A 24,583-nucleotide genomic window follows, 5' to 3' on the forward strand; every position below is an offset into this window, starting at 1 on the left:
AAACGGGTTACCGTTGGAGAGTTGAAAGGCGGCATCTGCAGGTATGTGCTGGACATTATCTCCTCTCAACGACCTTAAAATGGGTTGGTTCTTTATCCACTAGTATTACTAGACGAAGGAACATCTGGGTGGGTAAGGGAAAAGAAAGGGGAGGGGAGGGGAGGGGGTGGTCAATTAGAAAGAAACGGGTTGATGCATATAATCCATCACCTGAACAGCAGCGTAAAGAGAGGGAGAGAGGGAGAGAGGAGAAAGAGAGAGCGAGAGCTGTATGTATGGAGGAGGTAAGTAAGTCGGTAATGAACTAATCTCCTTCTGTTAATGACAATAAAAAAAAATCATAATAATAATAGTAATAGTGATAATAATAAAATAATAATAATAAATTGATCCATGATAATAATCAGAAAAAAATAAATCAATGAAGAAAATCAAAAATCAAGCGTCCCGGTGGTGGATTATTTGGGACTGGTTCCAAGTGGTTCTGCTGTGACGGCCGGCCCCGGGGAGGGTCGACGGTGTGTAACCACTAACCAACCGACAAGATCCCCTGGTTCAGAAACGGGCGGGTTTGTTTGTGTCTCGGCCCTCTCAGTCCCTCGCTCTCGACTTGGGACCGTTTTGTGTAGGTACTTACTAGGTAAAGTAGTCATAGTAAGTTGGTACTAGTCGGTAAACTAGGAGGTAGGCAGAATAGCTTTGCTTTGCTTTGCTTCTCTTCTGGCTGTCAAGTAGGAAAATCCACTGCGAAAGATAGGCAGCTTGTCGCTCCTCGTTGGGCTCATCACCTGGTACTTGCTTGCTTTGCTTACCCTTCCTTCTTTGCTCGTCTCGTCTCGCTCGTTACTTACCATCTTTCTACATCTTCGTCGTCTTGTCTCCCTTTCTCCTCTTCTCCCTCTCTTCTCTCTCCTTTCTTCATCTTCCTCGCTTTCTCATTTCATCGGGGTCTCTCTCTCTCGCTTTTCCTCTTCTCCCCTCCCTCCCCCCCTTTCCCCTCTTTTCCACTCCTTTCTGTTTCTCTTCTCCTTTCTAAACTCCTTGTTTTGTTTGTGACCGGAAAACGAGATTTCCACCCCTCTGTATCTCTGATTTTCCGCCACCCCATGTGGCGTGGCTCCAGGTCTCACTATTGCTACTAAACCGAATTTCCACTACTTTTCCTGACTACGATTACCCGTTCGTTCTAAACCAATAGTCACCTGCTACGACCCCTTCTGATCCTCGCCCCGGTCTCCATACCTACACTACTCAGGTAGCCAATTACCAGCGCCTGGATCATCCTTGCACTTACTACTTCCACTGCCTACTCACTCCCACACACACTACTTACTACTACTACTTACAACAACCCACACGCTCCGCTGCACCCTAGTCCCTTCCCACCGCTTTGCATGTCTCGGTTCGCCTCCATCTCTAGACAAACTACTACCTCGGATTGTTCCTCTTCCTTTCTTCTGTCACCCTGTTTGTCTGGTGCTTTGTTTATTCCAGGCTGTTACCCGTGCCTTGCTATCTGTTCTAGATTCGCCTGCTGGTCGCGTGTCTAATCCTTCTTTCCCCTCCCGGTCCTTCCTGATGAGTCCAGTCACCCGCTCCAACGTCACCTTCGATAGTTTCAGTGTCCACGTTTGACTGGTCAGACGGGACGAGGTATCATCAACCAGACGCCATGGCGATATGGCCGTTTGGTCGTAAGAACAAGCGGCATACAATCCAACTGGATGCACCTGCTGTGGCGGATGTCCAGTCGTCGCAAGAGCCTCGCCACAGCTTCGATGACGGCAAGCTCGGCAGACTGTCCCGCAAGCACTCCAAACGTCAGAAGAACAGACACGCCCAGCCTGTTGAAGTCGTCCCGAGCTTCTTGCACGATGCTTCTCATCCGACGTCTTCCCCTGTCGTCCAGTACCCTTCACTTACGTCACACAGTGAGCAGCCGACCCCGATCAAAGAAAACCGGGCCCCGGTCTCCCGAGCTGGTCAGCATTCCGACGCCTACACTACTTACTCCACCATGAGCCACGAACAACCCTCTTTGTCTCGCTCTGCATCGTTGTTGAAATCCAAGCGTAACGAAAATGGTCCGGCAGTGTTAAAGAAGAAGCTGAGTAAGCGCAAGGCATACGAGATTGCCAGGGAACGGGAAATACGGATGCTGGCTTCTGCTCCCATCGATATTCCTCGCCGTCACTCTCCGCTACCCGCGGAGCGGTTTTCCATTGAGACACGCCGGGCTAATGGGGCCCAGAGTCGACGCTCCGACCGGCATTGTTCTGATACCAGCCTTTCTATGCGTGACTCCGCTGCATCCTCACTCTCGGATATCTTCGAATCCTATACGTTCAAGGTCAACACTTTTGCTGCATGGACGCCTCGTCCGGTTATACGCTATGTGGAAACTCCTCGGGTGCCGACAGCTAAGAGTCAAAGACCGTCTGAGCCTTCAATTCGGAAGGATAAGACCCCTGCCTATGCCACACACAACGAGCACTCGCGTTCTAAGAAGAGAGTAGACAAGCTAGCCGACGACCTGGATGCCGGTGCCCTAAGGGAATTGCTCGAAAGGGACCGTCGGCGCAGGGAGAGGAAGCAACTTGAAGATCAAGCCAGACTCCACCGGAAGTTAGAACGCGCTGCGGAACAACAACGGCAAGCAGAAGCAGAAGCAGAAGCCGATGTTGTTCCCCAAGAACCATCCAGCGAGGCTGAAGACACATCTTTAGCTCGACGTGGTCGGCCGGGCGCGGAGAGCCGGGCTGTCTCTGATCGGTCAAAAGAATATGCCCCTCGGACAAATGAAACCAATGCCTTCGTGGGCGGTAGTACTTCTGGATCTTGGCTGAGAGGTGCTTCCAAAGACACAGAGCGACGTGGCCACGAGTCCGTTGATAGTGTGCATGTCATTGGTAACATCGACGATAGCTCCATTCGGGAACCAAAGCTTGTGATGCGTCGCAGCTTTGCTCCCTCGCAAGACATGGGCATGTCCGGCAGCAGTCTGTCTCACTCGCCGTCGAGGCGTGAACTGTATAGCCCAACTTCTTCGCAACTCTATGGCATAGGCCGCGAATCCACATCCGATATTTCGCGAACCATTGACTCAGACCGGCGCTTGTCTGACCACGGTAGCGGACGTGTTAATACGCTTACTTCCATTTTCAGACGCGGTAGCTCGCGGCTTAAACGCAGCTATCGTGAACGTTTCCATGAACGCAGCCCTGAGCACTCGAATCCGTCTCATGAATCTTTCTTCAAGGTTCAGACGCAATCGTCTGGACCACCTCCTTCATTCGTTGCTGCTCCTCGGACATTCCTAGGGTCAGGTACCATCAAGCGGTCGCAGTCTAAGTTTACCGAACATTTCGGTGACGAGCCCCTTTCTCCGCCTGACTCACGGCTTCAATCACCCGATATTCCAGAGGTGTTGGATGAGTTCGAGAGAGAGGACGAGATGTCAGATATCAACATGGGGACCCAGTATCCCATCCCCAGTTCTGGATCAGAACCACAGGACATCCCGAGAAATCCTCACCATTCTTGGACAGGCGAAAGCTGGGAAGGTGACCCGGATAATCTTCCTTTGTCCCAATCGTTAGCGTCGATTGACTCCGAGGGTTCATGGATGTCGGGACAATTTCTACGCCGCATATCTCAGAAGAAGGCGAGCAATCCACTGCGCACCAGCCTTAGTTCATCGCGAAACATCATGGAAGAGGGCCGTGAGGGATCCTCCCATGGAGATGAGGCCCCAATTAGCGAACCTCTCGTCAGATTTGGGACCAATCAGGATGAGAGTCCCAAATCTGGTCCTGATGTAGCTGGTGCGTCGCCTGACAAGGACACGCCTATGGATAGCGTACCAGAGCAAGCCGAGGAGACCTGGCATGATCAAATCGCCCGGCGACCTGTACTTGTGACACCAGCAATCCGTCCAAAGTCCAACGAAGGACTCCTGAAGAATGTCCAGTCGTTCTGTGCCGAAGAAGAATTCAGCCCCATCGAAGAGCATTCTGCCGAGTTCGAGCTCGAAACGTCCGAAAACCACGCAAATGGGCGCCCAAATTGAGCCCGGTCGCCAGCGGACAATCTTGTGCGCAACGTTGCTTGGATCAACCGAGGTAGATCCAAGTGACGCCCTTGCTACCACGAGGAATAATTGCCCGTGTTGAAATTCCTTTGATGTCAGCATGGTGCATTTATCTAATATTTCCCGTATTCACCCCAGTCGCTCGTTAAAACCTTTCCTATGTCGCTCCTTTCCCTTCCAGATCCCCCCCTCATATTCCCCTCACACTTCCCCGGTGGATTTCCTCAGGGTTCATGGCGCTGGATGCGCCATGCTTATATTTCTCCAACGCTCTCACCGGGTCAAGCACAGGTCTTGTCTGTGCTCTTGTCTTGTCGGTGGGCTTTGTTAGTTCTCGAATTTGTTGATACCCCCACATCAGCGGAAGTTTGAATGAGTTTGCCCCGATCACTGTCTTGTGGTGATCGCGGGCACTTACGCGTTTTTGATAGACTCGAAGCATTCTCGTTCTTCAGTTCAATGCACATATTGTGACACAAGTTCTACCTGTTCACCTTTCCTTATTACGATTACCACCCGTGCTATTGTTTAATGTCTTGACTGTACTATATGCTCGAGTATTGCGGCTCGTTATCTTTCGAGAGATGGATGACATCATGGCCCGCTTGCCCATTGCTTGTAAATATCACCAGAGGGAATTTCCCACGCCCTAGACAATAAATGACCCGACTTGATATGACTGACTCCTTAATCCTCTCCGCAACTTCATTCACGAACGATACTGCCATGTTATTCCGCACTCGGATCAGGTGATCGGAGAGACTCGCCGATGGATGCCTCAGGCCACAAGCGCCTGTCCAGACCGGTCGCGATTCATAAGCGACGGGAGCACGTCATTTGCCTTTGGGTTCTTCCTTCACCGTTTCGTGCATCTCTTTCCCCTTTCTCTTCCACCAACCAAGTTGCCCAACCGGCCCGTAATTTACTGTTGATTATATCATTCCATATATTGCCTATTACTATTCAATTGCAGCCAGAATGTCTGCTGTTAGCCTGACAAATCAATCGCGCCTTCGTCTTTCTCGAGGTGTCTCTTGGTAAGCCCATATTGCCCAGAAGCGACCCTGGCCTTCGACTGTGACCGAGAGGCTTCGACGCCCCGGGCGATTAGTCAGGCGGCGGTGCAACGTCACTGTTCGGAGGTTGTGTGTCAGCCACTCAACTCTCCACTACAAATTCGATTTGTGCCCCTCCGTTGCTGGGCTGCCCCTCATTCGGAGCTAATCATCGTCTCAACCTTCCCATAGTTTTAAACCATCCACTCTGGCCTCCCGACGCCTTCTCTCTTCCTCCTCCGCTAGATTCTCTATCCAGTCTTCCACTAGAACCGCAGTAGCGCCTTCTTTCCTCCGTTCAACTCCGTTTATCCACAGCCGTCGCGCTTTCTCTCACACATCCTCCAACATGTCTCACAACGTCGTCGACATCAAGTCGTATGTGCAATTCCTTCCTCCCCTCCCTGACGTTTATGTTCTCACCTTCAGATAACATCCGCCCTCCTTCTCCTCACGCCTTACCCCTCCATTCCTTTTGAGACCTCCACTAACTTAACTGTCTCTGCTGCAGTAAGGCCGAATTCAACGAGAAGGTCCTTGGCGAGTCCACCGGCCCCGTCGTCGTTGACTGCTTCGCTACCTGGTGCGGTCCTTGCAAGGCCATCTCCCCCAAGGTCGAGCAGTTCAGCAACGAGTACCCCAACGCCAAGTTCTACAAGATCGACGTCGACGAACTGTCCGAGGTCGCTGCCGAGCTCGGTATCCGTGCCATGCCCACTTTCCTTCTCTTCAAGAACGGCCAGAAGTTCGACGACCTCACCGGTGCCAACCCCAAGGGTCTGGAGGAGAAGATCAAGGCTCTGCTTGCATAAATTCCCCGTTGATAGACGATAATGAGGGGATACCTTGATGGTTATGCTAGTTACAGATGAAATCTAATTGATGGGCTTCTTACCCCGCACACACATACTCGAGACGATCCGTATGAGTCGATGGCAATACTTGTTGTAGATGTAGTCATGACCGTATTCCTGGACCATAGTAGCAGTGGTATTAAGACCTTCATTACTATGCAGGTACTTGGGGTTATTTGTTTTCGTTGAAGCGCATCATACGCTAATGTAAGATGACATCAGGCTTGCCTGACATATTACACTCTGAATAGACATCCCAGTAAACAAGTCCAACTCCAACGCCTTATTCCTGTATCTTGCCACTTATACTAGATCTACTGACGATGCATAACCTACACTACAATCGGCGGACCCAGAAATATCCAGTCTGTCCTGCATCTCCTTAATGATGTTAAACCAAATAACTACCTTAAGCCACCAGACAATGAGTAATAGCAACATATCGAAGTGATATCGTCTCCAAAGCAGATAGATGCCACTACATTGTTTTGTTCGAAGAGGATCACCAATAGTTCACATTAACATTGCCCAGCTGCTGGATCTCCGTATATTGACCTACAGTATAGAACCATCTAGGCGCTAATTAGACTAGGCATAATGCAAGAACTTTCATCTACTATCTTCTCCAAGTGTAGAAGTAAGGCGTAGTATTCAAAGGAAATGAGCTTCGATACGATGCAAAGGAAATGCGTTGCTATCCATAACATAACCAAATATATTGATACGATACTATGCTTGCTGTAAACAAATGGAGTTGATAGCATCACTACGAATTTCGATACTCGTGGATCTTCATATGGATGGTAACTGGACGACGCACAATCTTATTAGATATCATTACCCGTGTGCATATACCATCTCATATTATAGCTTAAATGCGTATTCGAAGTAAGCCGGATTATCATCCTAAGTCTCCAAATTCCCTGGGAATCCACTAACAGTTGTGTTTACGGACATATGATAAGCTGAGTTATGAACAAATGCTTTGTCCAAACAGACCAGAGTTATGGAGACAGCTTTACAATGCATCTGAACTTCGAGTAGGCCTCGCTTTCCCAAGGTTAGGAAAAATATATGCATATGTGAGAAAGTAATCCTAGCAAAAGATTGGCAATTTTGTTGCTCAAGTGACTTACTTACTGTCCGTGTAGCTCCATAACTGTCTTACCTCAAACGTAGGACCTCCGAAGCCAACCGGATGCTGTGTGAAATACTAATTAGATTGAATATAATAAACAGTTGAATTGGATAGATACCTAAACCGTATATATATAGAGAGAATACCCAATCGTCCAAATTGTGCCTTTAGTCTAGTTGGTACGTCGCAACTTGATAAGGACGCTTAGAAATCTGTGCCAATGGGGCCGCAGGTCTATAGCATTTCTTTTATTCTTTGTCTCGAATATGAACAGAGGTATAAATACTAGACCGAGAGGAGAAAACCTCCGAGATAGATAGTAACATGTTAGCATCGTAGCGCGGCGCATGGTGTAGACATTTTCTCCCTCGGGCGTAAGACTTGACAAAGAGGGGCATATGATCGAAGCTTAACCGGAAGTAATTAAAGTGACCACGGTTTTCTAAACGAATATACACTTTGTACTATGTTTCATCATCCGGGTGATTCCCCCCCTCTAAGTTGCACAATTGTTATTACTCTGCCCGGCAAACTTTTCTTACAGATTTCCGGACCTTACTGGTGGAGGAGATGGTCGCTGAGTCCTTCTCCATTGCTGTTCTTTGGCTTTTGGTACAGCAAGTGGCAGCTTCAACATCGATATCAAGATGTGTATAGAACCTTAATGAGGCAGTTAGTAGTAAACGTGTGAGTTCTTCAATAAGATATGGATGTCTAGGAAGGTGGCTGCAGATAGATCTCGTTGAGTAATAATCCAGGTCAGGTAGAGTATGTCCTCAGTGAAACTTTGACATAACCCCAAGTGATAAGCATTAAACACGCAATATCTACTTGTGGCGTCATATACTAGCGATATGATCGCAACTATATTATATTGGGCGTAGCGTAGATGATGCTCTTATCAGAGGAAATATTATTCTAATTGACTCCCAGAAAAGAATTTATATCGTTGGGGAGAAGAGTAGCATAGTGTCGACACAAATGTTCATAAATGCGATTACACCTTACCTCATGGAAGCATGAGCTTATGAGCTATGAGGTGTCAGGCCCGGCTGTTGATAAGGTGGTACATACCCATTGGTCTACTGTTGACACCAATAATCGAAGCTTGCTTTGACTCGAACATTGTTGTTGCCTACCAAGAACAGTCAAGCTAAGCAATGGTCACCAAGCTCTACGTCCATGCAATACTCGGAGTAAAACGACTCCACTGTCTTTAGTAGGGTACTGAGCAGCTCCCAATTGAATATAGGCAGGGATTGGTTAGTTGCTTTGACTGATTTAGCAATTGACAAACAAGCACAGTGTAGGCTCTATCCCTCAGTACTGTACAATGCAGTGGATATAAATCCCGATTAGATAAGATAGTTCCCATCGAAACTGTCCTTACCGATTAATCATAGCCAAAGAAGCGGTCGGATCAAAAACTGGGTCTTCGAGTCAGTCGCACGTCTCCCAAACATTTGGTCAAGTCCGGATCCAAGAACCATATTATTATCGACTGGGGTTACCACATATATTACACAGATACTATATTATAGCGATGGTGTTTGAGATATATCAGAAGCTTATCCAAGGATGCAAATGTTCAATGCGGAGATTTCATGCAAGGTACCGGCTAGACGCATTGACAAGGCAATTAACACGTGCAGATGTCGAAAGTCGGTGTGCGTCTACGGAAAATAATCATCTTCTAACCTCCTTTGCTATCAGAAACACTCCTGACCAGAACTCTGCGAAGATTGCTACATCATCTACCTCATCAGGCTTAACTACCGCATTAGCCCCGTCCGAGTACGGACATCTTTCGGCACACCAAAGGATTCCCAGGGGAGTGGGCCAGAGTACCACCATAACACGGCTCACGGCTCCATCTTTCAGCTACACCTGCACTGTGCGCACAGCCACTTTTCTAATAACTACATCTTCACTGCCCTCCTGGGTTATGCAGTGCTGTACTGTTGTGCTCGTCTCTATTGTTTATCCCCTGAAACCGCGGAATACATACCGCGGCTACACCCTATTATGCAACAGAAAAGAGCTCTAGTGAGGCCCGTGCCCGATGAATTAAATTAGGTGATATTGGCTGTCATATGAATTAATCTAGTCATGGACCTGGCTAGCCCAGTTGCAGCTCGGCTGTACCGCATAGGAGGGAGGCCGAGGTACTCCGGAATACGGCAGGATTGCATGATCGAAGCGTGTGTTGATCGTGGAGAGAAAAGGATATATGTGGTATGGGGCTATTTCCGGCGTTCCGCATCCTCAGTATGATTCTTGGGGGCTGTAGAAGGATGGAGGGATCTTCCTGGATACCTCAATAGTAGGTCTACACATGCGATGGAGGAGTGAAAGGATCCGATCACTTGGGCGGCAACGCCAGTGCTGTCAGCAACAAGCCGGAAAAGGGTGACGAATTCATTTATCTGGATGGCTGCTGCAGGCTCATGCTTGTGCTACTGTGTGTTCTGTGTTGATATGCTTACAGTGGGTCAGGGCTGTTTCTATGGAATGGTTATGGAATTGGAAACATTCCCTTCCATGGTTATCAATCACTTGAATAGTTTGGTTCTCTCTTTTATTTTTTTTTTTTTTCGCGGGTCGTTCGGGAGGATAATTTACTTCCCGCAAAATCCGAACTTAAGTGGGCTTTTGATTTCTGGCTCGGTTGTAAAGAAAATTTGCGTTGGAATTCTTGAGAACAGATACTCATCCTGATGTATACTATGTAGATAGTCAATACAAGGGGCGAATCGACCATTGAGTTCTCACGCTTACGCAGTAAGGTTAGTAGGGGGGATATCCGGCAGGTGTTAACCGGAAGGATTTGGCGGACAATCAATTGGTTGTTGCGATCTCTTGCTGCTACTGCTGCTGACGGGATAAGACGCTCGCAAGCTGGATCCATATTGTTTTGTTGCTATTTCCACGGAGGCAAAAGTACCTTACCTACTACTTCTACCCGACTCTATTAGAGTTCAGCCTGGACTAAAACTAGGTAGTATCTCGCATCATTGTTGACCTGAAAGGGTTGGGCACTCCGTCCGTTTAACTTTATAGTATCCTACCAATAATTCTGGCCCTAAAAAAGAGGAAATACATCCTTTAGAGTTTGACACTTCCCAGTTTCTTCCTCGGCCCGACTTGCATATATTGATTTGAGTGCCAGAGACGAGATGGCATCGCTTACAGAATTTACAGAAGAGGATCTCTCAGTCTCAGCGTGAGTGGGTGGTGACCACAAACAGACTAGCGGAATCATGCTCGGCCAGCTAGCCAGATCGGGATTGGCCAATCGAGAGATGGAACCCACGATCTGAGTCACGGGGCAGCGGCCTAACCCTGAACAGGCCTAGTGAGCGCGTGATGGTCCAACGGGAGTGCATCTCCGACCCTCTGTCTGGATCCTCCCCTCTCTTCCTTCCCACTCGGCCACGTTCAGCTTATCCAACGGTCCAAAACTTTGGTTTCAAACGTGCTACCGATGGTCTCTCGTCTCCATTTGGTCCCATCCGTCGGAATCCAGCTCGCCCTTCTCAGTTCCACTGCGAGAGATTGATTGTCTTACCCACGCCTGTGAATCGCATGATTCCCAATGGACGTGCCCCGAGCTAAGCCCGCTACTGCATCTATTGACCACTCAGGGTCTTTGTCAACCGCATGGATGCTGGCAATTGGCGAAATTCTGCTCTTTTGATCCCGTCGAAAATCTCAACTTGGAGTGTACCAATTGCCTGGTTCCGCCTTGAGTTTCATCTGCTGAGTGCTGACGGTACAACATGCCCCCCCTCTGGAGTCTGGATAGTTGCTACCTAAGTTGAGGGCCCGTGACGTATTAATGGCTCGAGGATGGTTTAGCCGACGGAGTTCCAGAGGACGTGCTGACGGTCTTCTCGCCATTAGGGGAAGTTTAGACGCTTGGTATCCTGATACGTAATTATCTTTCAATTTCCCTAATAGCCTTTCCCAGAGCTATGACTTTGTCCTGCATGGCTCACCTATAGTGCAAAGCATGTTTTTTTCGGAGAAGAGCGAAGGTTCAGCCAGACGGCGCAGCTGAACCTTCTTGGCCCTCATCCGGCAGGGTTGGCTTTAGCGGTCCTTATCCGCCGAGAGCCACAAATGTAGACCCATCTGGTCGACAAGTAATAACCGACTTTGACAGATGGGAAGAATTTTAATTTCCTGGACTAATCTGATCAAGCCCTTCGGCCCTTCAGTCATGTTTCTGACTCGCCAACCAAGGCTGCAAGTCTGGAACCGATCCGGTAAACTCAATGCCCCATGGTTCCTGGTGCAACCTCGATCGATGGTTCTGATCCAATCAGACACGGAGCAGACTGATACATCTTGGAAGGAGACTGGATATTTCAATTTACATTGCCCAATGTGAATGCTGGAAGAGCGCCGGACCCTCATTCTGGGGCCCTCGTCCACAAATTGGACGCGTACAGCCATTGTGAAAATTGAAGGGTCTGCGGCCACCGAAGGGCAATAAACGGTTCCCACTCGGACATAATACATTTTAGTCTGCTCGATAAATTAACGTCCTTGATTGCATTACGGTCCGTCAATCTGGTACCTGGAGAATCGTGGCTAGTACGTAGTACGGGCCAGCCGCGTGGAGCTCCTGGAAGCTGAATGCCATTGTTAATTTGTTATATTAGAAAGAATTCCCGCATGATACTAGTTAAGCCTGCTCCTGTCAGGCTTACTCTGTTTTTGCCCCCCTCATGCAACGCCCTGTTGCTGCTGCTGTGTAACCTCCCCAGTGTTGTATGTTTGCAAATGCAGTGAGGGACCTTTTATCATCCTCTCCATGCCGCTGTCCTGCGGGTAATATCTGGTCTTAACAAGCTTCTCACGCCGAGAATGTTGCTCACGGACAGGGCTCCCCACGGGGACAATGTCCATGTGTCTTACATGGGAGGGTTCATCTTTCTGGCTTACGTAGTCAGTGTGATGGGATGTACAACCACTCTGGAGCTTCTGCACCGACGGACATCGAGGTCTGGTCTGTACAACTGGTACGATATCCACACTGTCTGATAACAACAGGAATTCGTCTGACAGTAAGTATAGGTATCTACTGCTCACCTCCTCCATAACAATGGGTGGTGTCGGTATCTGGTGTATGCATTACATTGGAAACCGTGCCATTGTCTTGGGAAATGGGGATGCGCAGCTTCAGATCATTTATAGCATGACGTTTACGGGCGTATCTTTCGTGCTTCCGGTTGTCGTCTTGCTCGTTGCCTTCTACAGCATAGGAGCCAGCGAGAAAGCCGGTTATCTCCGAATCCTGACGGGTGGTATACTCACAGGTGGTGCAGTATGTGGTATGCATTATATCGGCCAGCTCGGTATCAGCAACTACCGCTGTAGCTACCGGATTGCAAACATCATCGGTGCTACCATCATTGCGGTGTTTGCTAGTACTGTTGCATTGACGGTCTTCTTTCGGTGGAGGGCCACTTGGACAGATAGTTGGTGGCGACGTGGTATTTGCGGCTGTGTCCTTGCTCTTGCTGTCTCTGGCATGCATTGGACTGCTGCAGTTGGTACATACTACTACAATCATGACACAACCATGAAGCATAATGGCCAGCTTTCGCGGAGCCAAGTTGTCATTATCAGTTCTGTTTTGGTAGGTTGAATTCCAGGAGGTACCGAATTTGGCGGATGTTAACGGATTATAGGCATGCGCTGCTTGCGGAGTTCTGACGGCGTGCGCCGTAGTTGCTGGTGGAAACCGGAGAAGGCTGAACATACAAGCTCGACAGCTCGTTTTGACTTGTGCCTTCTTTGACCAGTCCGGACGAATCATGGTCACTCCTCACGCGCTGCTTCCTAGCCGGAAGATTGTCGATCGTTATGTTGGCAAGGTATGTTCACAAGCTAGTCCACTTTCGACTTGTGCTGATGCAGGATTCTTCGACGACTCGATAGACGTTCAACGATGACGATCTTACCCGAAGCCATCCCGCTTTCCTTTGGGCGTACCGAGCGAGTAGACACTGGAATCTGGTCAAGGATGTCGTTCCTTTCATGAGGAGTCGGATCGAGACAGACGAAGAGGCGGCGGAGCACTTCCTTGCCAAGGGAGAGGCCCTGGATCAGGAGAATGAGCTGCAGAACGATTTCGACGAGCTCTTCAAGCGACACTTTTGCGTTACCGCTCAGGATCTCGCCGATGAGGTTCGACAGCCTCTGCCGGCGCTCGGAAAGCTATACGACGACGTACTGATTACGACTGCTCCCACTTCGCGCTTCTCTCGGGCAATGGGATACTCTCGGTTGAACAATAGCAAGGGTCAGATGCTTTTCACAGTGCGCCATCTGGACAAACAGGAAGCGAATCGACTGGCCGCCGCAGGTTTCCGTTTCACCACGATCGAGAACGTCACATCAGCTTTGTCGAGCCGAATGCACATTCCGCTGCCTGTGTTGGGCGAGCATCTGAAAGACATGCGAGATTACGCGACCGGAGGCCGCAATTACGAGCCGGGCGTCCACCTCGTTTCCTTTGTTATGCGCCCTACTATTTCCGACCACTTTGAGGTACTAACAGCGAAGGGAACCGGTAACCCATTGCCTTCATCAACATTACCGATCAAACGGATCAACATTCAGCACCTCGATTTGATCTCACACATGGAAGGATGGACCATATCGACCTGCTTGTCTTGGCTGAAATCAGAAGCGGCTCAGTCAAACAAGGAGATCGATGACTTCCGCGAGCAACTGATCCATGCAATGACATCGCTAGAAAGCGCACTTCCTCCTGATATCAACATGGCCTCGAAATTCTCGGCCAAACCTCTTATTGCCCCTTGCCGGGCTTTATCTGACTCCGATACGTCAAACTCTATTCTACTACCGTTCTGCGCTGTTGGAAACCTGGATACTCAAGTCTCAAACCCAGACTTTACCTTCATGCCTCTACGCCTCTTCCGCGCACAGCAGCAACTCAACGACACGAACATCGGAGGCGACGGGTTTGCAAAAGAACTGGGCAGGGAACTGTACTATTCAAACGCACGCAGCAGCTCCGCTACGGAGGCCGACATCACACCTTCCATCCGTTCTGTTCTGAAACTCTGGCCACGCAAGCATATGGATCCCGCCCATGGGGATCTCTCGCAGGAAACGCTGACGGAGCTTTCGCAGTTGGGCGATATCATGGTCCGCAAGGAGGTCAAGGTGGACGTCGCTAAGCTATCTACGCGATCACTGGAATCTACCAAACATGCTTCGCACGCCACCGTTGTTGCTGGTGACTTGGCTACCAGCAGTTATGTGGATGAACTCTATAACCTTTGCTATTCACCTGGTGTTCGCCTGCGACCAAATACAGCCATTACTCGGAATTCGATGGCCCGGAGCTCAGTGGCCCGGAGCTCAGTGGCCACAGGATGAACATGAAATTAGACTATTCAACTCAAACACTGCTCTGAGCCAGATGCCCGGCTCTCACCCGGAGACCTCAAAGAAGTATAGGTCCTCCATCAGATACACGTGTGCGCCAGATATGCGCCAGAATGGAGTGAGCCTGCACGCGGCCTTTGGAGACATCCGGCTGCAAAAGAGCAGAGCTGCCCACCCCCACGAAACAGATTATAAGGGGTTAGCCAGAGGCCATACCATGGACCAGCAGGCAACACGGTTATGCACACATCTCTTCACGATTTCACGCCCGTCAAACGATCACATCGTATCGCAATGTCCTCACACTCAGCAAGCAGATTACATGTCTCTCTCTCTCTTTTATCCTTTCTTGTTATCCATATACTAGCGAATTGAAGCAACCAGCTCTGGAGTCATTTCCGTCATGTACATATAGACAGTATCTACTATCCTATAAATACAATAATCACACACTGAGCGACAGAATGCAGATCTCTACTAATAAATACTCCTAAGCATTCATACAGAACCCACATGCCTCCCATCCCATGATTGTTCAAAATACCATCGATCAAGAACAATCATCAACCAACCTCCTACATATCATTTACCCGCAAGGGATTTCTCTACAAACCAAGAAGTAAAACAGCATACTAATTAAACCAAACATAAGATTTCCTTCCCCCAGTGGAAAAAAGACGAAGAGGTATCAAAAACCAAAAAATTCTCCCCGACTGGGAGTCGAACCCAGGTCTCCCGCGCTTGTTCCCAAAGGTGGGATTGACAAGCGGAAATCATGACCGTTAGACCATCGAGGAATTGATAGGATAATACCCCTATAATATGTTATATAAACCAAATGGAGCTGGCTAGAGGTAGAGAAGCAAGCTGACAGGTTTGTTATACCTAGCTGGTTATTGGTCCGCCAACTACACACTAAAGTACTACGTAGTAGTTAGTAATATATGGCTACCTGGTGGAGAGTGAAGTGGGGATCGTGCAAGAGGGGATGAAGGAGGAAGAGGGGTAATTTAATTATTATGTGTAATCGATCGCTGTGAACATTCGATAGGGAGGGGTTATTGTAGGAGAGGATTGAATGGTTGGTTGGGAGAAATTACTAGGTGGTGTGTGTGTGTGTGCATGTTTAGGGGGGAAATGAGAGAGGAGGGTGGGGTTTGGTTTGGTTTGGTTTGGTGCCTGATGAATTGTCTGTCCTTGTGTATGGGGCTTCAGATGTAGGTATAGTATAGTATGGGCTGTATGGCTAGTGTACCTTGTTGTATTGGGTAGCGTTGGTTGACGATTGCATTGCATTGCATTGCATTTTGTTTGCTTGATGTTAAATCAGAGAGGGAGATGCTTGGGTTCAATTGTTCTGTTCTTTCTCGTCTGAGTATGTAAATGATATCTGTAGTGTTAGCTTACTACCAGTTATCATATACGTTGTAAAATATTGACTCTGTGTATACTTGATACTGTCTACAAGTCTACGTACTAGAGGTGGAACTAATATGCTATGGTCGAGTATTGTGCCTTTATTTTCGTGGCAAATGAGTCTCATCGGCTCAATAATAATCGCTAGTCAAATAGCTAAGTAGCCACAGAACAGTCCGGGAATAGAATAGTGGACTTCTACCAGTCTATTCTGCAATAGCCGGTGATATCAAGCAAGATAGTGTGTTTGGCAGACAAACATTCCTTCTATCAAAGACATTGTAATCCGTGCAGCAGTATGATCAGCAGAATCATCCAAATGTGAAAGTATTCTCCAGAAGACCGCCAGGCCAAATCAATGGATGAGAAGGTAACTTTTCCGAAAGGTGCACCGACCCAATGCATGTATGCAAGTTAGAAATCTCACGGGATTTATGCAATGTGCAACCGTCCAATAACGCCTCATGAAGATGTAGATGGTATGTGTCGTACGCTTCGCGTGTAAGTCAAGTCAAAAAGTCGTCATTGACTATGTCTTTGGAAATGGTGAAAATATGCGGGAGAAAAATGGTTTGGGTCGTAAGTGCTCCAAGTCGCCGGTGGTATGAAAGGAAGAGAATGGTGAATGTCGACAGATGCTCTAATGGTAAAGCGGGAAAGTATGATCAACACCCAACGCGCTCGTAATGCAATGATTAGGAAAGCAATAAAGCGAAGGTGAAGGATGAGTCGTTATGTCGTATGCGTAGAGGAAATTGTGGTGAATCGGAATTGATGTTCTCATAAAGTGTAGATGAGAGTGAGGGAAGATGCAAGTTGCAATTCAAGCACTTCTAGGCGCCGGACGAGTCCTGGAAATCCGCTGGCTCCGTCGGGGTGGCTTTCGCTCATCGCTGGACTCATTCGGAATGCTAGAAGTTTCACTTGAAACGGTTTTTGACCGGATTCTGAGATTCCTGTCCTGTGGCAAAAGACTGGGACTATCCGTTGCAGACTCGAACGAGCTGGCCTCAGCCTGCTCGGTGCTTGGCTGGACTGCAGGCTTGGGAACGACAGTGTCTGGGCTGACTCGCAACCGCAACGAGACCAGATCATTCTGATCGTCTCTAAACTCGATCCCGACCATGACATCAGGGAGGATACGCCTTTTACTCTCACGAGTCCGGGTACGTCGGACAGCTGGCTGAGGGTTGTCGTCAGCGTCACTCTCATCTGCTGAACGTTTGCTGCCGACGCTGAAAGGTGACGATGATCTTGAGGATGCTTGCAGGCGGGACTTCATGATGGCCTTGGACGAGGGCGCGTCTGCCAGAGACGTATTGCCATCCTCGCCGAGGAGATTCATAAATGCCCGGTCAATATTGCCGCGGCACTGCTGTAGCATTTCTACTATAGCGCCTTGATCATACTTACCCCCCAGACCCTCCTGAATTGCAGAGATCTTCCAAGGGGTAGCCATGTCGACAACTGTGGGTTCAGCAGCTGACGCCTCTGCTTCCTGCTCTTTACCGACTGTGGGAATACAAGGCAGACCGGTGTGAGGCCCATCGTTATGCCGCACAGAGGAGTAGTGGTGAAAATCCTAAACCCGTTAGACAACTGTACAGTGATATCATAGCACAATGTATCTTACGTGGAATGCGATATGAATAATGTCGCGTTCCTCTCCTTCAGGGGCGTGAACGTCACGAAAATTCTGAATGCCGTACATGGTATAGACGCGAACGTCCTTCTTGAAGGCCTGGCAGAAAGCTTGGATTTCCTCTGCTCCTCCCCAAACGCCCTTCTTCCGGGACTCTGCCACCTTGGAGTCAAAGCTCCGCTCTTTATCCTTGGCTGAAGGAGGCGCCGGGCTAGCGGACGAAGAGGAACAATAAGATTGTCGGGCGGCTGCAGCCGCAGCTCGTCGAGGGGCTCGACGCTCCCCACCGGCCGCGGCTATGAAGCTCATGAAGTAGTCTTTGTTGGCGGATATGTGGTCTGCAAGACGATCACGGATTTCGTCGGCGTGAGTGAAATCCCCATAAGTCTGATCCGACAGCGCGTAGTAAAGGCAGTTGCCTACGATGCAGAGTTAGATAGATTGGAGAGCATGCTTCTTCAACCCAATTGAGGTCTAAATTGAAGCTAGATGCCCAATGGCAGGGACCACGTTACCATCACCCTCAGTGGGGAGAGCATAGAGCCCTAGCGCATTGAGGCAAGGAATCTCCAGAGTTTCCGCCTCTGCAGTCTTGTTGCGTGCATTGCGAGGCATCTTGGCCTTTTGAGAGGTCTGTGAAGATGTTTTGGCCATGGCTTCATCTGTCGGAGAGCTGGAGTAGTGTTGACGGGCAGTCGTGACTATAGGCACGATTCTGCCACCATTTGGAGCGTCCGCCATGGTTGATGTATAGCCCTGCCCGACGAACGGCCCTCATTTGGCGCAAGGGGAACACAGAAGAGCCCCGTCGAGCAGAGGAGAATAGAGGCGGGACAATAGGAAAAGTGGGGAGCCACACAATAGTCAAAGGAGAACAGCTGAGTGTTCTGGAGCAGTAGAATGGGGAGAGAGTGAATAAATTGGGGGGGGAAGAGGGAGAGAAAAGCAACACACGATCTACACGCGAGAGAGACAGGCGAGACTTTTCTTGTTCGGACGGAGAGTGCGGAGGAACCCCGTTTACTTACAGGATCAACTTACTTAACTTACCTTACCAGGAAAAAACTTACCCTCTTACAGCCCCGTTCCTTACCGAGGACGAGGCGGTGAGCTAATATATTTGTTGTGATTGGCTGCGATGGGGGTGTGAGGTTGTCACCGATGACGAAAGACCTTTCCCCTCCGTCGCCTCGGCGCTTACAATGGATCTGTCCGTTCGGGAGCGGTCAGGCCAGACAGATCCTGGCGCTTTGCTGGTACATCTCTCCGGCACATGCAGGCATACCTGATGAAGTGGCCTGAACAAATTTGGCAGATCAGCCTTTCTGCACATCATCATCCCATCTTTCTTCTCTTACCCTCTTTAGTCACAATTTATTCAGGGTCCTAGATCCTGCCCTATACTTACCGCCGGGCAAGGCTGTGTCGACCGGTCCGTATGGTAAGCCGCGGTCGGGACGCGTTCCGTTAGGTACTTTGTACCGTATATACACCAATTATACATTAGTGGTTACCGGAAGCCGCCCGTACCTTACCTGTAATCGCCGAATGAGGTCCGAGCAAAAGACAGAAAAAGAGGAGTCGAAGTCTTATCAGAATGGCGGGATCGGCCTCCGATAACTAACTTGACTGACGGGGATCGTGTCTCAACATCCCCTCTCTTGGCTTGACTCATGCTTATTCCTATCTCTTTATCTTCATGTCTGGGTGCTTGCTTATAAGCCTGTCGATGCCATTGGAGTCTTTTGCGAACCATTTTACCAAGAATATCTAATCCATTGCCGAACGCAAGATGGCGAACAACCGCATTGTTATCCTGGGGTAAGAACTACTTCCCCGCAAGCTCACATGTCGCGTATGCTGATTTCGAGAATCACCAGGGCTGGTGTCTCCGGTCTCACCACCGCATATCTGCTGTCCCAAGATGCCTCTAACAGCATTACTGTTCTGGCCAAGCACATGCCCGGCGACTACGACATCGAATATACTTCTCCCTGGGCTGGCGCCAACTATCTTCCGTATGTCCTCCAAGGGTAGGCCCTCAGCTGTGCATCTCACTACCTGTATCAAAGACTAATGCAAGAGCTTCTCATCTCAAAGTGTGGGCAAGGCGGGAAGCGATCATGAGCGATGGGAACGAAACACCTGGCCCACCCTGAGGGAGCTCACGAAGAACCATCCCGAAGCGGGCATCCATTTCCAAGGTACGCTGCAAGCCTCTCATCAGAGAACTCTACTAAGCATACCCCATCAGAAACCATTGTTTACAACCGTACAAAGGATCAGGGATCAGCAACCGGAGAATGGTTCTCTGAATTGGTGCAGAAAGACCCATGGTATATGGAAGTTGTTCCTGACGTGAGTAAACACATGTACTCACTATCACCAAACACTCTCCTAACCTCATCAAGTTCCAAGATATCCCCGCCGACCAGCTAGCCCCCGGCATCGACAACGCATCCAAATTCACATCAGTGTGCATCAACACCGCCGTCTACCTACCCTGGCTAGTCGGCCAATGCCGGAAAAACGGCGTCGTCTTCAAACGAGCCGTTCTCAAGCACGTAGCAGACGCAGCAAAGGGCCACCACACCGGCCAGAAGGCCGATGTGGTAGTCAATTGCACCGGACTCTCGTCCAAGAAGTTGGGCGGTGTGCTCGATGACAAGCTCTACCCTGCACGCGGCCAGATTGTCGTCGTGCGTAATGACCCTGGTAAGATGGTGTCTATTTCCGGCACTGACGACGGCGAGGATGAGGTCGTTTACATGATGACCCGTGCAGCGGGTGGTGGAACTGTCATTGGAGGTTCGTATCAAAAGAACCAGTGGGATCCGCTGCCTGATCCCAACTTGGCTGTTCGAATCATGAAGCGGGCAATAGCTCTATGCCCGGAGCTGGTCGAGAAGGGGCAGGGTATCGAAGGTCTGGATATCATCAGACATGGCGTTGGATTGCGCCCCCTCCGTGAGGGCGGGCCGCGTATTGAAGCGGAAAAGGTTGATGGTGTGTCCGTTGTGCATAACTATGGTCATGGTGGCTTTGGGTATCAGGCGTCATTTGGATGTGCGGAGGATGCTGTGAAGCTGGTCCAGGAAACGTTGCGCCGCAAGGATAAAGCGAAGCTGTAGACTCAGACATTTACATTATATCCTGGGGCGGACTATAAAGTTTGGCACGTTAACCTTAAAAAGCATAGTTCTTTCGCTCTGGTTACTGGTACGTTACATGCAAGAACTGTTTTAATTCCAGCCATGAATGACGGGCATAGCGTCTGAATTCATCATGACGCCATAGCCGCGGAGAAGCCCATTTACTATCTACCCCAGACAACTTATCAATCAAAACTTTCTACTACAACAACTCACGGGATCTCAACTCAATTGCTCCACAATATTATAATTCTCATTGTAATATACGCCGATTCCATCTCGTTCACATTTGAGCAGCTTCTCCCCAAGATGAAGTACAAATCGCCCCAGGTAGAAAGCGAAACCGACGCAGCTGATGCCCCCAAGCGCAAGCTCGATCAGCGAGACCCTGGTGTCGACACCGGTGAAGGAAGTCTCGAGGTAGAGAAAGAGCAGCCGCCTACCAAAGCGTCCAAGTCAGCTGCAAACACTGCCGAAGAAAATGACTTGATCCAGGAGGACTCCGGGTATAAGGACGAAGACTTCGAGGAGGAGGACGAGGAAGACAATGAAGAACTCGATGAAGAGGAAGAATACAATGAGGCAGATGACGAGAACGTCGACCTCGTGCAAGAACAAGGTGGTGAAGAGGAACAAGATGAGGACGCAGAAGGCGAGGAAGAGAACGAAGAAGCAGCAGAAAGTGCATCGAACAAGCCCAAACTGCAAAAGGTTGTCAAGGAATTCGGTCGCCCGCCCTTGTATGGCACCGAAATCGCAGAGAAAGGTCTGGAGAGCTCTCCGGACACTCTACTGGCTATGGTTATGGACGCGATGCTGAAGTCGCGCCCCATCTCGCATGACCTGACACAGCGTGCAGTCAATAAGCTTATCGAGGTCGGGTATCATGATATACGGAAATTAGGGAAGAGCAGCTGGGAGGAGAGAACAATGGTTCTCAAGGACGGGGGATATAATCGCTACCGGGAGCAAGGTGCAACGAATCTAGGCGATTTGGCAGAATTCGTCAATGAGAAGTACGGTACGTGTGTTTCACTGCAGAAATGCGTCATGTAAGATTTTGGCCGGTGACTGACTGCATATTGCAGATGGTGATCTTAACAATCTCCTGAAGAAAGCCCATAACGACCGAGACGAAACGAGAAAGTTGATCAAGGAGATCAAAGGACTAGGCGACCTGGGCGTAGACCTCTTTTTCAACAATGCCCAGGCTGTGTGGCCTTCCCTTGCACCTTTCATTGATGGGCGCAGTCTGGAAACTGCTGATAATGTCGGTCTTGGTACGGATTTGGACGCTATCTACGCCGATTTAGGACGCGACTCCATGAATATGAGTCGACTAGCCAATGGATTGTCGGCTGTAAGACTGGAGAAGAGGCAAGGTGATCTCATGGCGATCTAAACGGCTAGTGTAGGGCTTTCTGGCACCGTTACATGTTGGGAGTCTGTCAGGCATCTGTTCGAAGCAAAGTATGCCCGTCAACAGCTGTCATACCTTGACATCGTAGCTGCCTGTCAGATATGACGTATGAGTGGCCCTTGTGATCAATGAGTCTGCACATATCTTTCTGATACAATGGGGATAAACAGAAAAATAGTACAAGATTCGTCGAGTGCATCTAGCCCCTTCCCCTGACCTCAATGCCGCATAAAAGCTCCTTTGTAGAATTGTTATCCTCGCACATCCAGAAATAGTAGCTGAAATGGGTCTTTCATCTCGCGTATTTGCGGGCGCTCCGGAGACGAGACTTGCTGAGTCATCTACTCAGCTTGGCAGACCCGCTGCTTGCGACAGCGCGACAACTGATGCTTGAGCCTCTCCATCTCCTTGATTTCCCTTCCGCCCTCTTCCTTCCAACTCGTATCTGTCAAAGAAGCTTGGCTTCCAAGGTGAGCTCCCATCCCCTGGCTGCGTTATTATGCTGTCCACAATCCCTTGGAGTGGCCATCGCTCGCGCGACCATAGCTGACGTAGCTGTTATGGCTGGCCTGCCGGAGCCCAATCCGGCGTTGGTCTCATCCTGTTGAATGAACCGGCTAACGCAGTTGACCTACAGAATTTCTCCCCTTTCTACCCGTTACGATACTCAATCTTCGTCATTGAACGCCCTATCTATATCTCGACGACCGGCATATTAGCAGGAAGAGCTCTTTAGGCCTCAACGTTTGCCAAGATGGATCTTTCTAACATCTTGTACGTCGACGATGGCTTTGCATCGCATATGGTTTTGGTGAAATGTGCTCTAACGTCAACAACCGCAGTCGAATTGTTAACATCGCCGTCGGTGTGTTGATGGTTCTCGGTGGTATCTCGCAGTTCTTCCCTCCGTCTATGAGCTCCATCATCGTCGGCATCTACGTGATTCTCTTTGGTCTCAGTAAGTCTCGGATCAGGCAGCAGTATAGCGCATCTGACAGCATACTTACACCATGGCCTTAGTTGTTGGTGGATTGGAATTCCTGCCCAACGTTCCCGATTACGTTTACCGCTACGCGTCCTTCCTTTTCTCTTTCCTGGGACGTGGTGCTTGTAAGTCACACTATCCGTGATCGCCGTAGATCCCTGCTAATGAGTTGACCACTTGCGTAGTCTACATCTTCGTTGGATGTATCCTGCTGCACGATCACGTTTTGCGGTACATTGCCGGCTCCATCATCGGATTCATCGGCCTGGGCTACCTTGCCCTGGAGTTCATTCCCTCCATCGAGCCCCCTTCCAACATGCGTGAGAACGACCAGGGTTGGGGCGCCGAGCAGGTCTAAACGCGGTGTGAAATCTGTTCTTTGTTAACGGAGTGATGGTGTATGACGCATAATCCTTTGTGTTCTCAGAGTTGGTTATCGTCTGCGATCCCTCTCGCTGACAAGTACATGCCACCGTGACTGCAAACGAGGCGTTCGAAGCACGAGTGAGAGTCAAGGAAAGCCAAAATAACTCTTATGCGATGTTTGATGATCGACGAGCGCGATGATTGATTCTCAGCGATGATTTGACGTGATGGTGGTTGCAAGGACAAAAGGATCAGGTTTGGGCCGGGTTTTCCGGCCAGAGGATGACACCGAATCATTCTACATCACGTTATTTTTTTTCTTTTCTCAAATGGTGGATGTTTGCATTGGAGAATTTTAAAGGTCTAGGCTGTCCTGTGGGGCCAGTGGTCCGTTCGTACCGGATGGCGCTGTTTCATGCCAATTAGTTTTGTATAATAAGTAGTAGATGATATATAATAAATCCTAAGCCGAAGTCTGACGTGGACTCGCCAGTCCAGATATGGCCGGGTGGCGTGATAACAGCTGGTAAGTTAGTAGATGGGGAGTTTAGACGAACATCACACCACATGAATCGCCTATCATGGCCAAGCACTACAGTATACAAACTGAGTACTAGTTAGCGATGCTACAGCACCACAACAGCGGCGTCCCGCCGTCTTAAGCTACCCATGTGGGACAAGGAAACACATGGACTCGTCTTCTCCGACGACAGCCACCACGGACAGTCCCATGCTAAGCATGTGTGGGTAGAGTTATCTGATCCGGCTTGCCGCTCAGGCAACATGCAACTACTCGAACTAGCTCGATCAAGTTCAGACCTAAGCCATCCCCATCCCACGCCCCCACACGTAGAAAGCAGACCAAGGGGGGGCGTGGGCTTCAAACAACTCAAAGATCGCCTCGGGCTAACCTGCTCCATAGGAACGTTTGACACCAACAAGCACGAGCGGCCGGTTCGGTATGATCTTCCGGTCCCAGAACTCGGAGATGGCGATACCCCAGCTCGGAGATAAGTGTTACAGATGGGCCTTCTTCA

The 24,583-nt window shown here is 49.4% G+C and overlaps 8 protein-coding genes and 1 non-coding gene across 9 annotated transcripts; 6 read left to right on the forward strand and 3 right to left on the reverse strand.

The window, feature by feature from the left end:
* Positions 1-1,263: 1,263 nt before the first annotated feature.
* Positions 1,264-4,175, forward strand: BO85DRAFT_280076 (uncharacterized protein). The gene has a single exon (XM_025655188.1). It carries the CDS (start codon positions 1,673-1,675, stop codon positions 4,067-4,069), a length of 2,397 nt encoding a protein of 798 aa, XP_025516623.1. The 5' UTR covers positions 1,264-1,672; the 3' UTR covers positions 4,070-4,175.
* Positions 4,176-5,494: 1,319 nt separating this feature from the next.
* On the forward strand, positions 5,495-5,957 carry BO85DRAFT_487418 (thioredoxin family protein; the record flags this gene model as incomplete). The annotated part of the gene is made up of 2 exons (XM_025663452.1): positions 5,495-5,523; positions 5,657-5,957. 2 exons carry the CDS (start codon positions 5,495-5,497, stop codon positions 5,955-5,957), a joined length of 330 nt encoding a protein of 109 aa, XP_025516624.1.
* A 4,867-nt stretch (positions 5,958-10,824) lies between these two features.
* On the reverse strand, positions 10,825-11,258 carry BO85DRAFT_448725 (uncharacterized protein). Its single transcript, XM_025660001.1, has one exon. The coding sequence runs from the start codon at positions 11,035-11,037 to the stop codon at positions 10,849-10,851; it is 189 nt and encodes a 62-aa protein (XP_025516625.1). The 5' UTR covers positions 11,038-11,258; the 3' UTR covers positions 10,825-10,848.
* Positions 11,259-11,835: 577 nt separating this feature from the next.
* BO85DRAFT_280127 (MHYT domain signaling protein) lies at positions 11,836-14,742 on the forward strand. Its single transcript, XM_025655189.1, has 4 exons — positions 11,836-12,164; positions 12,220-12,784; positions 12,837-13,022; positions 13,087-14,742. The coding sequence occupies exons 1-4, from the start codon at positions 12,010-12,012 to the stop codon at positions 14,554-14,556; spliced, it is 2,376 nt and encodes a 791-aa protein (XP_025516626.1). The 5' UTR covers positions 11,836-12,009; the 3' UTR covers positions 14,557-14,742.
* A 528-nt stretch (positions 14,743-15,270) lies between these two features.
* Positions 15,271-15,362, reverse strand: BO85DRAFT_t139. Its single transcript has one exon. It is a non-coding gene; the product is annotated as a tRNA-Asp (tRNA).
* Positions 15,363-16,804: 1,442 nt separating this feature from the next.
* On the reverse strand, positions 16,805-18,364 carry BO85DRAFT_370537 (OTU domain-containing protein; the record flags this gene model as incomplete). Its single annotated transcript, XM_025655964.1, has 3 exons — positions 16,805-17,563; positions 17,615-18,042; positions 18,139-18,364. 3 exons carry the CDS (start codon positions 18,362-18,364, stop codon positions 16,805-16,807), a joined length of 1,413 nt encoding a protein of 470 aa, XP_025516627.1.
* Positions 18,365-18,926: 562 nt separating this feature from the next.
* On the forward strand, positions 18,927-20,986 carry BO85DRAFT_448728 (FAD-dependent oxidoreductase). Its single transcript, XM_025660002.1, has 5 exons — positions 18,927-19,444; positions 19,504-19,641; positions 19,724-19,827; positions 19,878-19,981; positions 20,035-20,986. Exons 1-5 carry the CDS (start codon positions 19,416-19,418, stop codon positions 20,752-20,754), a joined length of 1,095 nt encoding a protein of 364 aa, XP_025516628.1. The 5' UTR covers positions 18,927-19,415; the 3' UTR covers positions 20,755-20,986.
* BO85DRAFT_477340 (uncharacterized protein) lies at positions 20,982-22,390 on the forward strand. Its single transcript, XM_025662832.1, has 2 exons — positions 20,982-21,796; positions 21,864-22,390. Exons 1-2 carry the CDS (start codon positions 21,085-21,087, stop codon positions 22,175-22,177), a joined length of 1,026 nt encoding a protein of 341 aa, XP_025516629.1. The 5' UTR covers positions 20,982-21,084; the 3' UTR covers positions 22,178-22,390.
* Positions 22,391-22,453: 63 nt separating this feature from the next.
* BO85DRAFT_448730 (TVP15 family protein) lies at positions 22,454-24,026 on the forward strand. The gene is made up of 5 exons (XM_025660003.1): positions 22,454-22,665; positions 22,833-22,969; positions 23,038-23,153; positions 23,216-23,305; positions 23,366-24,026. Exons 2-5 carry the CDS (start codon positions 22,950-22,952, stop codon positions 23,536-23,538), a joined length of 399 nt encoding a protein of 132 aa, XP_025516630.1. The 5' UTR covers positions 22,454-22,665; positions 22,833-22,949; the 3' UTR covers positions 23,539-24,026.
* The last annotated feature ends 557 nt before the right edge of the window (positions 24,027-24,583 follow it).

The sequence above is a fragment of the Aspergillus piperis genome (genome assembly GCF_003184755.1).
Source record: "Aspergillus piperis CBS 112811 unplaced genomic scaffold BO85scaffold_7, whole genome shotgun sequence".
Taxonomy (NCBI): Eukaryota; Fungi; Ascomycota; class Eurotiomycetes; order Eurotiales; family Aspergillaceae; genus Aspergillus; species Aspergillus piperis.

Bases quoted from the DNA above. Each gene is read 5' to 3' on its own strand.
- BO85DRAFT_448728 (XM_025660002.1), top strand. From the start codon at position 19,416: ATGGCGAACAACCGCATTGTTATCCTGGG. The intron at 19,445-19,503 runs GTAAGAACTACT...GAGAATCACCAG, and splicing joins AACCGCATTGTTATCCTGGG to GGCTGGTGTCTCCGGTCTCA. The intron at 19,642-19,723 runs GTATGTCCTCCA...CTCATCTCAAAG, and splicing joins GCTGGCGCCAACTATCTTCC to TGTGGGCAAGGCGGGAAGCG.
- BO85DRAFT_280127 (XM_025655189.1), top strand. From the start codon at position 12,010: ATGTTGCTCACGGACAGGGCTCCCCACGGGGACAATGTCCATGTGTCT. The intron at 12,165-12,219 runs GTACGATATCCA...CAGTAAGTATAG, and splicing joins AGGTCTGGTCTGTACAACTG to GTATCTACTGCTCACCTCCT. The intron at 13,023-13,086 runs GTATGTTCACAA...ACGACTCGATAG, and splicing joins TCGATCGTTATGTTGGCAAG to ACGTTCAACGATGACGATCT.
- BO85DRAFT_448730 (XM_025660003.1), top strand. From the start codon at position 22,950: ATGGATCTTTCTAACATCTT. The intron at 22,970-23,037 runs GTACGTCGACGA...CAACAACCGCAG, and splicing joins ATGGATCTTTCTAACATCTT to TCGAATTGTTAACATCGCCG. The intron at 23,154-23,215 runs GTAAGTCTCGGA...CCATGGCCTTAG, and splicing joins CGTGATTCTCTTTGGTCTCA to TTGTTGGTGGATTGGAATTC.
- BO85DRAFT_448725 (XM_025660001.1), bottom strand. From the start codon at position 11,037: ATGGCGAGAAGACCGTCAGCACGTCCTCTGGAACTCCGTCGGCTAAAC.
- BO85DRAFT_280076 (XM_025655188.1), top strand. From the start codon at position 1,673: ATGGCGATATGGCCGTTTGGTCGTAAGAACAAGCGGCATACAATCCAA.
- BO85DRAFT_477340 (XM_025662832.1), top strand. From the start codon at position 21,085: ATGAAGTACAAATCGCCCCAGGTAGAAAGCGAAACCGACGCAGCTGAT. The intron at 21,797-21,863 runs GTACGTGTGTTT...TGCATATTGCAG, and splicing joins ATTCGTCAATGAGAAGTACG to ATGGTGATCTTAACAATCTC.